The sequence below is a fragment of the Oryzias melastigma genome, linkage group LG8, assembly GCF_002922805.2.
Source record: "Oryzias melastigma strain HK-1 linkage group LG8, ASM292280v2, whole genome shotgun sequence".
Lineage (NCBI taxonomy): Eukaryota > Metazoa > Chordata > Actinopteri > Beloniformes > Adrianichthyidae > Oryzias > Oryzias melastigma.
In genome coordinates this window covers 6,012,295-6,025,951 of record NC_050519.1, presented here as the reverse complement: position 1 = coordinate 6,025,951, position 13,657 = coordinate 6,012,295, and the positions used below count along the sequence as shown (strand labels likewise).

The window sequence follows — 13,657 nt, the reverse complement described above, 5'->3', positions numbered from 1 at the left end:
ATTTTAGCTACATGATAGCTATTTTGGCTCATTTGTTTTTTTTTAATAGCTTTTAAGGCTAATTTGCCATTTAGGTAATGCTTCAGCAACATACTAGATGTTTCGTCTAACCGTTTTTTTTAATTTTTTAGGCTAATTTAGCATTTAGCTAATATTTTAGCTGGCTATCAGCTTCAGGATTTTTAGCTATCATTTTCAGCATCTTCAGCTATCAGCACTAGCATCTTCAACGGCCAAATTCAGCAAACTTGCGTGTTGTTTAAGTGTTCACTACGACCTTTCACATGCAACATACCCGTAAAAAAAATGGTGATCATTCTTTGGGTTCCTTGATATTTTGATGTGGGCCCCCTGGTTTGCCCATTTGTTGCCCGCAGACAACCTGTTGTGACTAAAGCTTTATGTCTTTTTTTTGTCAGATCGGCGGCACAGAAGAATATAAGATCTGTGAGGCTATCAAACAGGGAAGAGTCACCAAGCCAGTGGTGAGCTGGTGTATCGGCACTTGTGCCACCATGTTTTCCTCAGAGGTAAGAGCAGACGGTTTCTGTGCTCAGAGGACAGAATAAGTGAGGTTTACGGATGGCTGTTTTGAACTATCAGGTCCAGTTTGGTCACGCCGGAGCGTGCGCCAACCAGGCGTCTGAGACCGCCGTCGCTAAGAACAAAGCCCTGAAAGAAGCTGGCGCTTTTGTACCCAAGAGCTTCGACGAGCTGGGAGACGTCATCAAGTCAGAACACTTTCTCTGCTTTTACTCCTTTTATTCACTCGTCTGGTTTAGTTTTACTTGATTTTAAACTTTCTTTCAGAAATGTGTATGATGATCTTGTTGCCAAAGGAGTTATTCAGCCAGCAGAAGAGGTGCCTCCTCCCACCGTGCCGATGGATTACTCCTGGGCTCGGGTGAGGATTCAGTTTTCTTCCATTGTCTCCTAGAACGGAGAGGATCTTTGCACCAGTTTGTTTTTGAATGACGAGATTTGTACTTTACAACAGGGGTCCCTAATGGACACTGAAGACAGAGTCTGGCTGAGGCTGGGCTGTACGGAGTTCCATTTGTGCCAAAAATATGTTTTTTGCTCCAACTCACTTTATTTATAAATTTAGTTTTTATACATTACAATAACTGAATTACAACATATGTTTCTATATATAACAGTTGTAACTTATTTTACTTTAGACAGCAGCACACACAGGTTCCTTTCAAAATAAAACCCAAAGGTCGTCCTGCTGCAAGACAGTCAAGCCTGATATTTTATTCATTAGGATTTTTGTGTTTTTTTTCCTTTTAATCTAAAAAATAAACAATATTTTAGTATAATTATCTATAAAAAAAACTCAAAGCATTTAGAATAACCTCAACTTTTTATTGAAAACACACAACTCTAAATAATTATCTGTCAATTTAAACCACTTTTGTTCAAAACTTTAATCACTTTAGTGTAATTTACCAAAATTTAAAAACTTAAGAGGCTTTTTTTGATTGACTAACAATTAAAAACACAAATTTAAAGAACATTTCTACAGAATTTTAGATTGTTTGACATGTTAAAAATAACAAAACTTACTAATCTCTTATTTATTCAGTCATTAGCATTTTTTATTAAAGGGGCCCTACCATGATTTTTTTAAGTCAATCAGAGTGAACTATATCTATATATAAGATCATATATTTCCTTTTGACCACTAAAAAATGAATTATTTATGAAATATTAGTTATATTTTGTGTATTTGTTCATACCCAGAAGTAAAACGGCTCGATTCCTGAAGCTCCGCCTGCCGCTGAGTGCGGCGGCAGTCCGCTCCATGACGTCATCGTGGATTCTGTGGCACCATGTCTGTATTTCTCCCACGAAAATAATCCAAACTTCATCAAAGATGGATGCATATACGATATACTGTATCTTCCTTTAGTAAAACTGACCAGGAGTCTTTATAGTGAGGAATGAACAGTAAAACACATTTAAAACCTCAAAAAGTAGAATTTTCATGGTAGGACCCCTTTAAATAAAATGTGTTTTAGATCATTTTGTTAATGGGAAAAGTGTTTTTTTTAAGTCCTACTCTTTAGAATGTCAATATATTGTCTCTTTAACAGTTTTGGGGTACTATGGGATAGATCGTATCCTGATACGCCTCATATACTTCCTTAGTAAATGAGTTTCTGCGCCTGTCGGTCACACAGGAGCTGGGTCTGATCCGTAAACCGGCCTCCTTCATGACCAGCATCTGTGATGAGAGGGGTCAGGAGCTCCTCTACGCCGGCATGCCCATCACCGAGGTCTTCAAGACAGAAATGGGTCTTGGAGGAACCCTGGGGCTGCTCTGGTTCCAGCGGAGGTCAGAATCTTGTTGTTATCCACTAACTTCTCCTGACAGACGAGGGCTTACACTGAACCCCGCTGCAGGTTACCGCGGTACGCCTGCCAGTTCATAGAGATGTGTCTGATGGTGACGGCAGATCACGGCCCTGCAGTCTCTGGCGCTCACAACACTATTGTCTGCGCTCGAGCCGGCAAGGACCTCATCTCCAGCCTGACTTCAGGCCTCCTCACTATTGTAAGCTCCTGTGCCCGCACTCGTTCAGGAGTCTGGTGAAGCCACACTTCTTATTTTGAGTTTGTGTGTCAGGGGGACCGCTTTGGGGGCGCTCTGGATGCTGCGGCGAAGCAGTTCAGTAAGGCTTTTGACAGCGGGATGCTGGCCATGGAGTTCGTCAATAAGATGAAGAAGGACGGCAAGTTGATCATGGGAATCGGGCACAGAGTCAAGTCGGTGAGTCGTAGTGCCGTGCAGTGTAATAAAACTGTTTAAATACACTTTTTTTTACATCCTGTGACTGAGATTCTATCAAATAAAGAGATAATATGTTATTTATTTGTAGTTTTTAGATAAAACCGATCTTTTATTTTATTTTATTTCGTGTGCGTCTGAAAGTGCTTCATTCAGTGTGTTGGTCCCTAATTTTAAAAGTTTCGTAAAATCACAACCCCAGATTGAAACTGTTTTTACATTACAAGTATTTACATTATTTTAACTTTGAGTGTCATGGGTCCCTGGGTAAAGTCTCAGGAATGAGTGGACCAAAGGCCAAGTGTGCAGTATTGTTTTTGATTTTTTTAGGATTTTTTTTCTTCTCAAATTCCCACTTTTTTTAGTCATTTTCAAGCAGGATCTTTCTATGCTTTTTTCCCACTTTGTTGCATAAAGCACAGTTTGAAATAAAAAAAAACTGTTTTCAAATCTTGATCTATTTTTTATGAAAAATACTTTTTATTGGGTAAAAATTACCCGGCAAAAGTGATAAAGTAACTTAAAGCAAAAGGGTTCTAGGGATAAAATAAATATATGAAAAATTAATTGCTAGAAGTTTACATTTCATCTTTAACATGAAACTTTTTTTGGGGGGAGAGGGGTATATTCAGGTATAGAACTTGCATATTTTTAGGAACAAAAAGCAAAAATATTTTAATAAAGAACTATCCACAGAAGACTAAAGAAATATTGTTGGTTTCTACTCAGTTTCAAGACAGATTTCAATAAAATTTGAGTCAAAAACGTATCTAATTTTGAGTTATACTTGAACTAGAAGTCGCAAACAATCTATATAGTTTCATAAATACAGATTTGGTCACACACAGACTCAAATATCACCGTGGTTACACACAAGGCTCATTCTTTTTTCCCTAAACCTTGAGCGTTATCTGTAGTTTGACTCCTTCGTCTGCATTTGTGGAGCTCAATTCTGTGAGAAACTTTGTGTAGTTTGGGTATAAAACCAAAGATTAAACTAGAAAACACAACAAAGTTGAACATTTCTATAAAATATGAACCAAAGTAAACATTACAAATAGCTAGCCTTACTTTTAGCTCTAAAATATGGATTTAATAAATGTATACACATTTTCTCAGCAGAAAAATAAGACTTTTTCTGTTTTCTCAGATTAATAATCCTGACATGAGAGTCCAGATCTTGAAGGACTTTGTGAAGCAGAATTTCCCCTCCTGCCAGCTGCTGGACTACGCTCTGGAAGTGGAAAAGATCACCACTTCTAAAGTAGGAGTTCATCCACTGTGTTTTTTTCCCCTTTAACAATCATCAACTAACTTTTACTATGTGATCTTTTTTCTCTGTGTTTCAACTAGAAGCCAAACCTGATCCTGAATGTAGATGGTTTCATTGGTGTTGCCTTCGTGGACCTGCTCAGAACTTGTGGCGGATTTACAAGGTTTGTTTTCAACTCATGTACCTTGTTTTATTTTTCCGAACAACCAATGTTCTTTTTCTTTTTGCAGGGATGAAGCGGACGAGTTTGTAGACATCGGTGCTTTAAATGGAATCTTTGTTTTGGGGCGCAGCATGGGGTTCATTGGTAAGCTGCTTTCCGTTGCTATGGTAACATCTGCACAAAAGCCCAACACTTCTATTGTGTCTTTTAAGGGCACTACCTGGACCAGAAGAGGCTGAAGCAGGGTCTGTACCGTCACCCGTGGGACGACATCTCCTATGTGCTTCCAGAGCACATGTCCATGTAGTGATCTTCATCATCCAGGGCATTCACCGGTCCCTCTGGCCTCGCTGTTGATTTCCTCTACATCTTAAAAATGTTAGAATTAATATAACTTACAATTGCACTAAGAAAAAACTGTAAGAAACCGTAAAATCCTGTCAGTGCTGCATCTGTGTGGATGTTGGTAAAACTGGATTATGTTTGTCATAGAAAAACCAGCTCTCCAGATGTTTGTGTTGTGATTTGTCGCCTTAAATGTAAAGTCACCATAATATCCAAGCATGTGTGTCTTTTTCACAGACTGCTGTGTCTGTGCAGCGCTCTTCCTTGTGCCATTTGGAAATCAGAACATGCAGTACTGTAGAGAAGTCTTATTTTATTACATGTATCAGAGACAATAATATAAGTGAATGTCTAAGATTCTTTTACAGTGTGTTCAAAGCAGTGCCAAAACTAAAATGATACTGTGAGCTTTGTCTTTCTGCTTTGTGAGTCATGCTGCTGCTAGTGTTGTACTCAGAAGTCATCCTCTTTTAGCCGGTATAAACACATGGAAGTATGTGCTCAAAATAAAACATGGAACAAAAAAAATATATTAACTTGAAGAGTTGCATTACCTGTTATAGTGTGAATGGTTTTTGTGGAAAGTAGTTTCTGAAAATGCTCAAGCTTTTTGATGAAAATGGTGACACAATTTATTTTAATTGCGGAAGGGAAAATGCAAAAGTTATTTGCAAAATGTTAAATTTACTAAAACACTGAAAATTTTGTTAAAGAAATATAAAAAGAGCGTTGAAAATTTTGAATTAAAATGCTTAAAAATCCCTAATACATGCCAATTTTGCAAAACATATCTAGGTTGTTGCTTAAATATGAGCTGAACTCCAAATTATCCCCAAAAAACCTTAGTAGATTCCAAATTAGCCAAAAGAGCTAGCTTGTTGCTTAAATACTAGCTAAACTATAAAATAGTCTTAATTCCACAGTAGACTAAATCAGTCAAAAATGTTATCCTCTTGCTAAAATAGAAAGTAAACTCTAAATTAGCCTAAAAAACCCCAGTAGACAGAACAAAAAAAATTAGCCAAAAACGTTCACTAAAATATTGGCTAAACCCTAAATTAGCATTAAAAACCCCAATTAGATAACAAATTAGCCAAAAAAGCTAGCATGTTGCTTAACTAGCTAAACTCTAAACTAGCTTCAAATTTCTCAGTAAATAAATTAGTCAAAAACGTTAGCCTGTTGCTAAAATAGAAGCTAAACTCTAAATTAGCCTTAAAAAACAGTAGATAACAAACTATCCCAAAACGTTAGCATGTTGCTAAAATATTAGCTAAACTCATTTTTTGAAAATTAAAATAAAATATGAAAACATAGGGTCACTATAATGTGATTCCTTACCAAGTATTCACAAAATAAATATATTGTTAATTTATTTACTTTTTGTGGTTATTTTGACACAAAAAAGAATTCCCCACAAAAGTAGATTTTTAAGTATTGATTTCAGCTTTGTCATTGATCCTTTTTTCTTTTTGGAATTAAAATAACTTTGCTTATACAATTAACAGTGTAAATTGTTTGTGTCTTTCTGTGTTTATTGTCTGTATCCATCCTAATATTAACTGAATTTACCTCTGGACTGACTTGATATATATCAAAAATTGCTAAAATATGTCAAATATAATAAAACTATATGTAGTAAAGTTTTGTTTTATGGTTTTATTTGTGTCACTGTGGCCAATAAATAAAGAAATCTTAATACAGGTATTATATAAATATTTTACTTGCTGCAGTAATTATATACAAAAAAAAAATCTGTTTTATCGTATGTGTTTATCAATTTTTTATATTTTAAGGTGCATTTTAAAGGGATGCCTTTCAGTTTTTCTTGTTAAAATGAGCACAAGAGCACGTTAGATATTGAATGTATCAGGTGTTTCAAATGTACGGACTGTTCACCGGCACGCAAACGCCTCACACTCGAACCTCAAAGTGATGTGTCGTTCACATAGACTGTATATAAAATAATTTAATTATATATATTATTTATAAATTATATAAATTAATTTAATTTTTACAGTCTATGGTCGTTCACGGACATCAAATAGTTGCTTCAAACTGCGCATGTCAGATGCGCTTCTGCTGATCTTATTCTTTATCAAATGAACACCACAAAAGTTACACTTAAGATTATGTACTTACAACTTTTTTTTGATAGAATATTTAACAATATTTATTTTAAATGGACAATATTTTCGGGAAGGTCCGATTCAAATGCCGGATGTGACGTCACAAACACAAACCGCTTCGCTGTCACCGTCCGCCTGAAGTCCATGTATGTGCGGCTGCGTATGTCGCCTCATCCCCTTTGCTAGTTTGCTTCATTTCCCTCCTCTGCTCCGCTTCGGCCCCGGCAGTAGAATGGCCGCGGCAGCCCCCAACCCGGAGGACTCCGCCAGGAGCAGCGGCGGGGGAGGCAGCGGTACTCCCAGCGCGCTAGCTGGAGACGGAGACGCGGAAGAGGCCGAGGACTTCACGTCCTCCTCCCACTGCTCGGAGCTGTCACGGCGGCAGAACGACCAGAGGAAGCAGGGTTTGTTCTGCGACGTGACGCTGGCCTTCAGCAGCGGAGCCGCCACGGGGAACGTACAGAGCTGCGAGTTTTCGGCCCACAGGTCGGTGCTGGCGGCGGCTACCGACTACTTCACGCCGCTGCTGGGTGGACAGTTCTCAGAGTCGCTGTCCGGACGGGTGGAGATGAAGGAGTGGAGCTCCGAGCTGGGGCCGGACCCCGAAACGGTGGAGAGCGTCATCCAGTACATGTACACGGGAGAAATACGAGTGAGCACCTGCAATGTGCACGAAGTCCTGGAGCTAGCAGATAGGTATGCATTTTATTATTATTATTTTTTTAATTGTATAGATGTGTAAAAGTCAAGGCCCGGGGGCCGGATCTGAACCCTCCAGATCATTTATGTTATTGTTATGAATGGCCCAATTTTATCTTTAATATTGTTTATTTTTAACTTTTATAATTTTGACAAAATATATGTTTATGGAGATTAAAATTTTGTAAATTATTTAATGTTTAAGTTGCTTTATCCTGGAATAATATTCATGCCTTTTTTTATTTTTCGTCATTATATTAAAAAGTTTTGATTTTAGTTTTTTAAATGGGCATTTTGATACCTTTTTGTAATATTTTGGCATTTACTAAGATTTTTGGGCTGTTTGGATTTTAGCTCTTATTTATTCTACATGCTAGCTGTTTTGACTAATTTAGGCTTTTTTCATTTTTTTTAGGACATTATTAAGTTTAGCTATTTTTCAGCTACATGCTAGCTGTTTTAAAAGTAAGCTTTTTTTTTGTTTTTTAAGATAATTTTGGCATATAGCTAATATTTTATCTGGCCATCAGCTTTAGGGTTTTCAGCTCTCAACTCAAGCATTTTCAACTATCAACTTTAGCGTTTTTAACTATCAATTTCAGCATCTTCAGCTATCAGCAGGAGAGTCAAACTCATTCGCACAAGACAAGGGGCCAAAATCCACAACATAATTTAAGTCGCAGGCCGAACAGGATAAACATTTATTGAACACTAAAACTTAATTTTTAAAACGTTAAAACTGTACCTTTTTAACATAATTATGAACTAGATAATTAGCATTACCTACAACAATGCTAGTGTGAATGCTTTAAGCTGAAGATGCTAGTGCTGATAGCTGAAAATGCTGAAGCTAATAGCCAGTTAAAATATTAGCTAAATGAAAATTAGCCTAAAAAACAACCAAAAAACCCTAGGTTAGCCATAAAAGCTAGCATGTAGCTGAAAAAATAGCTAAACAGTGAAAAAGTTGCCAAAACAGTTAGCATTTAGCTGAAATATTAGCAAAAATCCAGAATAGCCTAAAAAATCTTAGTAGATGCCAATATAGTCCAAAAAGTTAGCAGAATGCCAATTTATAGAACTTTAAAACTCTAACTTTTTAACATAATTATGAATAATAAAAAGAAAAAAATATTCAAGAATAAATCAAATTAAACATTAAATAATTTTCAATATTTTACTCCCCATAAAACTATATTTTGTCAAAATTATAAAAGTTAGAAATGAGCACAAGATTAATAACAATACAATAAAATGATTTGACGGGCCGGATAGAATGACCCGGAGGGCCGAATACGGCCCCCGGGCCTTGACTTTGACACATTTAATTACAATTTTAAAAATATAGTTTTAGTGTATTCAATAAATGCTTATCCTGTTCGTCCTGCAACCTAAGGTGTGTTTTGGATTTTGTCCTCTCGTTCGATTGAGTTTCACACCCCACAAATATTTAATTTAATCACACCTTTCATTTTTGTATTGTTGTAATCTGTTTGCAAAAATAAAATGCTGTTTTATTCATTTTTTGATTCTGTTCTGATCGTGTTTTAGGTTTCTCCTGGTGCAGCTGAAAGATTTCTGTGGCGAGTTCCTCAAGAAGAAGCTGAGCCTGACCAACTGCGTGGCCGTGCACAGCCTCGCCCACATGTACACGCTGGACCAGCTGGCCCTGCGAGCCGCCGACATGATCCGCCGCAACTTCCACAAGGTCATCCAGGATGAGGAGTTCTACACCCTGCCCTTCCACCTGGTCCGCGACTGGCTCTCGGACGCGGAGATCACGGTGGATTCGGAGGAGATGCTGTTTGAGGCGGTGGTCAAGTGGGTGCAGAAGAACCCGGAGGAGCGAAGCCGCTATTTTGAAGAACTGTTCCGCCTCCTCCGGCTGCCCCAGATCAAACCCACCTACCTGACCAGAGTGGTGAAAACCGAACGCCTGGTGGCCGCCAACGAAGCCTGCCTTCAGTTGGTATCGGCGGCTGTGGAGGGGCACGCCATTCGCTTCGAGAACCTCAAGTCGGCTGATCTGGAGTTCTGGTCTTCCCACATGGCGTCCTTTCAGCCTCGCTTCGGCCAAAACATGGACGTCATCATGGTCGTCGGTGGAGTCTCGGAGGGCGGAGACTATCTGAGCGAGTGCGTGGGTTACTTCATCTACGAGGACCGATGGGTCAACCTTCCTCACATCCACAACCACCTGGACGGTCACGCCATCGCCACCACAGAGTCGCACGTCTACGTCGCCGGTTCCATGGAGCCGGGCTTTGCCAAGACGGTGGAGCGCTACAACCCCAATCGCAACACTTGGGAGCAAGTTAGCAACCTGACGACACGCAAGCACTCGTTCGGCTTGACCTGCATCAAGGACATTTTGTACAGCATCGGCGGACACGGAAACTTCAGCCCGGGCTTCAAAGACGTCAGCGTGTACGAGCCGGAGCAGGACAAGTGGCACAATCTGGAATCCGCCCCCAAAATCCTGCGAGACGTGAAGGCTATCAGCGTGGAGGACCGCTACGTTTATGTGACGGCGCGCACGCCCGTGGACACAGATAACGAGGACGGATTGAAGACAGTGACCACTCGCTACGACACGGAGAGTCGCCAGTGGCAGGACGTCGACTCTTTACCGCTGATTGACAACTACTGCATTTTCCAAATGGCCGTCGCTTCCACTAACTTCTACCACACGGCGTCCTGTTGTCCGAAAAGCTACTCCGTACGGGACGAAGTGGCGCGGCAGAAGATCAGCGCGCGGATCTCCGACGAGATCTTGGAGAGCCTGCCGCCCGAGGTCACCAGCATCGAGGGCGCCGCCATCTGCCACTTCGACGAGGACGTCTTCATCATCGGAGGCTGGAAGAACAGCGACGACGTGGACAAGCAGTACCGCAAGGAGGCGTACCGCTACTGCGCCGAGAGGAAGCGCTGGATGCTGCTGCCGCCGATGCCCCAGCCGCGCTGCCGGGCCACCGCCTGCCACGTCCGCATCCCCTACCGCTTCCTGTACGGCTGCCAGCGCTACCCCATGCCCCAGAACCTGGCCCGCCAGCGCGATCGCATGCAGCAGATGCAGCAGCTGCACCGCCGCACGCTCACACTGCGCCGGCAGCTCCAGTCGCAGATAGAATGCTGAACGGGGCGAAACTTTTGTGTGAAAAGTCTTAACAGGTGGAGCGCTAAGACGGATGTAAACATGTGAATAAGAGTGTTACACTGAATATTCTCATCTGATGCTGCTTAACTAATTGTACATAAATAGTATAAATCTGTATATGTGTACATGTATGTTGATATCTGACATTCCTTTATTGTTTGGAAGAAAATGTGACTTTCACTTACTTATTCTTATCAAAGTCCCATCATTCCATAGTAACACTGTGACAATCTCCTCATGCCTAAGAGAAGTCTTACTTGCCTAAATCACATTAGGACTAAAAGAAAAGGATGAAACAATCATTCAGTGTACAGTCATTCATTTCAGCGTCATCCTAAGATGCTTCTTGGAGTTTCAGAAGTAGTGAAATGATTTAGAAATGTTCCATTTGACATTTATTCCTTGAATTCCAGACTACTGTTTCATTAACTACAGTATTCCCAGATCATTCCGTTTTTTCCTGCACTCTTCTGGGCTTCTTAACGTTGCATTTCCATTCCTTCAGGTTGTTATTTACATTGTTTGCACTGTTGTTTTTCTCCTATTAAATGGCAAAAGCTTCCCTGAAAACAGCACTTTTTGGGATCTAATTGTAAGAGCAAAGTTGTCGACTTTGCGTATTTCATTCGTGTCATATCAGACTAAGTGATTGTATTTCGGAAAATATATTTTTTAAATTGCTGGGTAAGATTCGACCTTTGAGCTGGTGTGACGTTTCCTGCATTAAATGTCTTCTAAAACCCTGTTTAATTGCACATGGCTCGATGTCGATGTTCTTCGTCTCATCTCGTTCACCAAAGAGACTTGTAGATGGAGAGACTGTGATACGAATGTGTTTTTGACTGACATTCAGAAGTTTATGTCTGCAGAGCTCGACTGCATATCTGTGGTTACGGAGCGGAGAAATGATATTCATTTCGACTTTATGACCAACGTAAATAGCACTGCAAATATTAACAATAATAAGCTATGTATTAGCTTTGCATGTCTGACATTGTGTCTTTATGCTGGATGTAATAAATGCTAATGTCATCACCTGCAATTAAAGCCGTTTTTGTAAAACCGTGTCGTCTTACTTTGGTTGATTGGTTAAAACGTTAAGTCAACTGTCTGTTAGAAACATAAAAAAACTGAAAAATAAGACTTAAGAGCACAAATAATAAGAATTTACTACACATAAGTAAGTTATATTCAATGTACATAAAACACATTTCCATATTTCTTATGTATAGAAATTGTATATAAAATGATTATATTAAACTGTTTAATGTCCCTAAGATTTTAAATAATTTTTCATATATTAGTCTTAATGTAAAAATCAGGTATGAAATTTAATTCTAAATGGATTAAGTAAAAATGTAGTTATATTTTTATTATACTGTATGTATTCTACGGTACAATTGATATATTACATTTCCTAATACATTAAATAGTGTTATGTTGGTATATAGAATATTGTATCAGAATAAAAAAAATAATTTCAAAATTTTCTTACACTATTTTGACAAATACAGGTGTTAATTTTCAGTTTTAGACTAGTTTATTATTATTAAATTATAATTATCGTCACATTTGTTTCCTCGTTTAAAAGGCTTGTAGGAACCTTTGTGTTGGAGCCATTGCTTCGGGGGGAAACTTTTTACCTTCCCACCTTCAGTTAGAAAAAAAGAACTGTTGCCTTCAGGACCATTCACAATTTCGTTACGAAAAAGAAAAAAAAACAATTTCCACGCATTAAAGACCCCTTTAGACCAATAATTGAATCATTTTCTAATATTTTAGTTTTTAATACGTATAATATTAAATATCTTATACAAAAAAAGTTAAATTAACTTTTTAGTTTTATTAATGAATTGTCGGTATTTAAAATTCCGACCCTTTTGAAAGTCAGGGAATGCGGCAGTGTCGTTGTACCGGGAGTTCGTCAGAGACGGCTGATGACACCTGACGCCGCCTTTTACTTAAATAATCGGAACGTATCGGCCTAGAATTTTATCTTTAAACATGGTAATAGCATGCACACAACTTTTTACAAACGTCGAGATTTTTAGGGGTGAATTTATTAAGGTTTAAATGATGTACCGGCTCACTAAAGCGCTGACGTCATAGTGAAACTGCAGCTAGCTTGTGTCTGTTAGCTAAACAAAACTTGATTTAAACTGTAGCCGATGACGTTTACGATGCGAGGCATAGAAAATGTACATTTTAACTATTGAATTTGTGATTTCAGAATTTTATTTTATTTGTTTTAACATTATTGTTATGTTCTACTCTACTCTTTTGACGGTGTGTTTTCTGCAGATCCCGGAGCTGTCCAACCCCTCGGTGTGTATGAAAGACCCTCAGCGGGTAAAAGACATCCTGCAGTCCATGGTGAAGGCTGGTTCTAACACCCTGCAGGTTCGGTGTAACACCAGAAACGTGCGGTCATTCCAACGGAACAGAAAGTGATTTTGTTTTGTGTTCTTCTTCAGGTGATTTCAGATTTTGACATGACCTTAACGAGGTTCTCACACAACGGGAAAAGGTGTCCCACCTGTCACAGTAAGTACGGATCCACACGTCTCTGATGGAGGATACATGATGGCTACATTACATTTAAATAACTTCTGTTCAAAGAGATTTACAACAGTACTTTAGTCTAAAACCACAAGGGTTACAAATAGATTTACCCCAAAAATCACACCTAAATGTAAAAACTATCTTTTGACTTCTTAATTCAATTTATTTATTGTTTTTTTTGTTAGATATTCTTGACAACAGCAAAGTCATCTCTGAAGACTGCAAACAGCAGGTAAGGACAATAATTTTGGACAAAAACAGGTTAAAAACAGATTATTCTACATGTGACAAAACAACAGAACGCACAATAACAATATTTTTTCAAGATATTGTTGGATATTTCAAAAACTGTTGGGTTCCTATAATGCAAAAGATATCTAAAAAGGTTTAAATGCATTATTTTGATATCTCTATTCGATAAGCAAGAGACTCTGCATTTCAATTGACGTGAACTCAGACTTTATCAAGACTTGTTTCTGTCTGTTTATTCAGTTACGAGAGGATTTGTGATTATGATTTAGTTTCAAACTTTTGA

The 13,657-nt window shown here is 38.7% G+C and overlaps 3 protein-coding genes across 4 annotated transcripts in view; all 3 read left to right on the top strand.

Annotated features, from left to right (window-relative positions):
- aclya (ATP citrate lyase a) overlaps nucleotides 1-5,105 on the top strand; it is a gene marked incomplete in the record, with an annotated part of 37,411 nt that extends 32,306 nt beyond the window's left edge. Inside the window, 10 exon segments of the mRNA XM_036213176.1 lie at nucleotides 420-530; nucleotides 604-731; nucleotides 811-904; nucleotides 2,187-2,341; nucleotides 2,410-2,560; nucleotides 2,633-2,776; nucleotides 3,945-4,058; nucleotides 4,148-4,230; nucleotides 4,298-4,374; nucleotides 4,443-5,105. Coding sequence (XP_036069069.1) covers nucleotides 420-530; nucleotides 604-731; nucleotides 811-904; nucleotides 2,187-2,341; nucleotides 2,410-2,560; nucleotides 2,633-2,776; nucleotides 3,945-4,058; nucleotides 4,148-4,230; nucleotides 4,298-4,374; nucleotides 4,443-4,537 — 1,152 coding nt within the window.
- A 1,876-nt stretch (nucleotides 5,106-6,981) lies between these two features.
- LOC112146751 (kelch-like protein 11) lies at nucleotides 6,982-11,622 on the top strand (the record flags this gene model as incomplete). The annotated part of the gene is given in 2 exon segments (XM_024272730.2): nucleotides 6,982-7,400; nucleotides 8,955-11,622. Coding segments are annotated over 2 exon segments (2,004 nt in total), but the record flags the coding sequence as incomplete, so codon positions are not given.
- Nucleotides 11,623-12,280: 658 nt separating this feature from the next.
- The window catches only part of LOC112146632 (cytosolic 5'-nucleotidase 3), a 6,625-nt gene continuing 5,248 nt past the window's right edge, over nucleotides 12,281-13,657 (top strand). The window contains exons 1-4 of one of the 2 annotated variants that reach the window (XM_024272542.2): nucleotides 12,281-12,567; nucleotides 12,862-12,960; nucleotides 13,035-13,104; nucleotides 13,308-13,354. In XM_024272542.2, the coding sequence (XP_024128310.1) occupies nucleotides 12,565-12,567; nucleotides 12,862-12,960; nucleotides 13,035-13,104; nucleotides 13,308-13,354 (219 nt within the window). In that variant the 5' untranslated portion in view covers nucleotides 12,281-12,564. Of the gene's footprint in view, nucleotides 12,568-12,633; nucleotides 12,759-12,861; nucleotides 12,961-13,034; nucleotides 13,105-13,307; nucleotides 13,355-13,657 lie in introns of those variants that run through there. The other variant, XM_024272541.2, reaches the window with a different exon arrangement.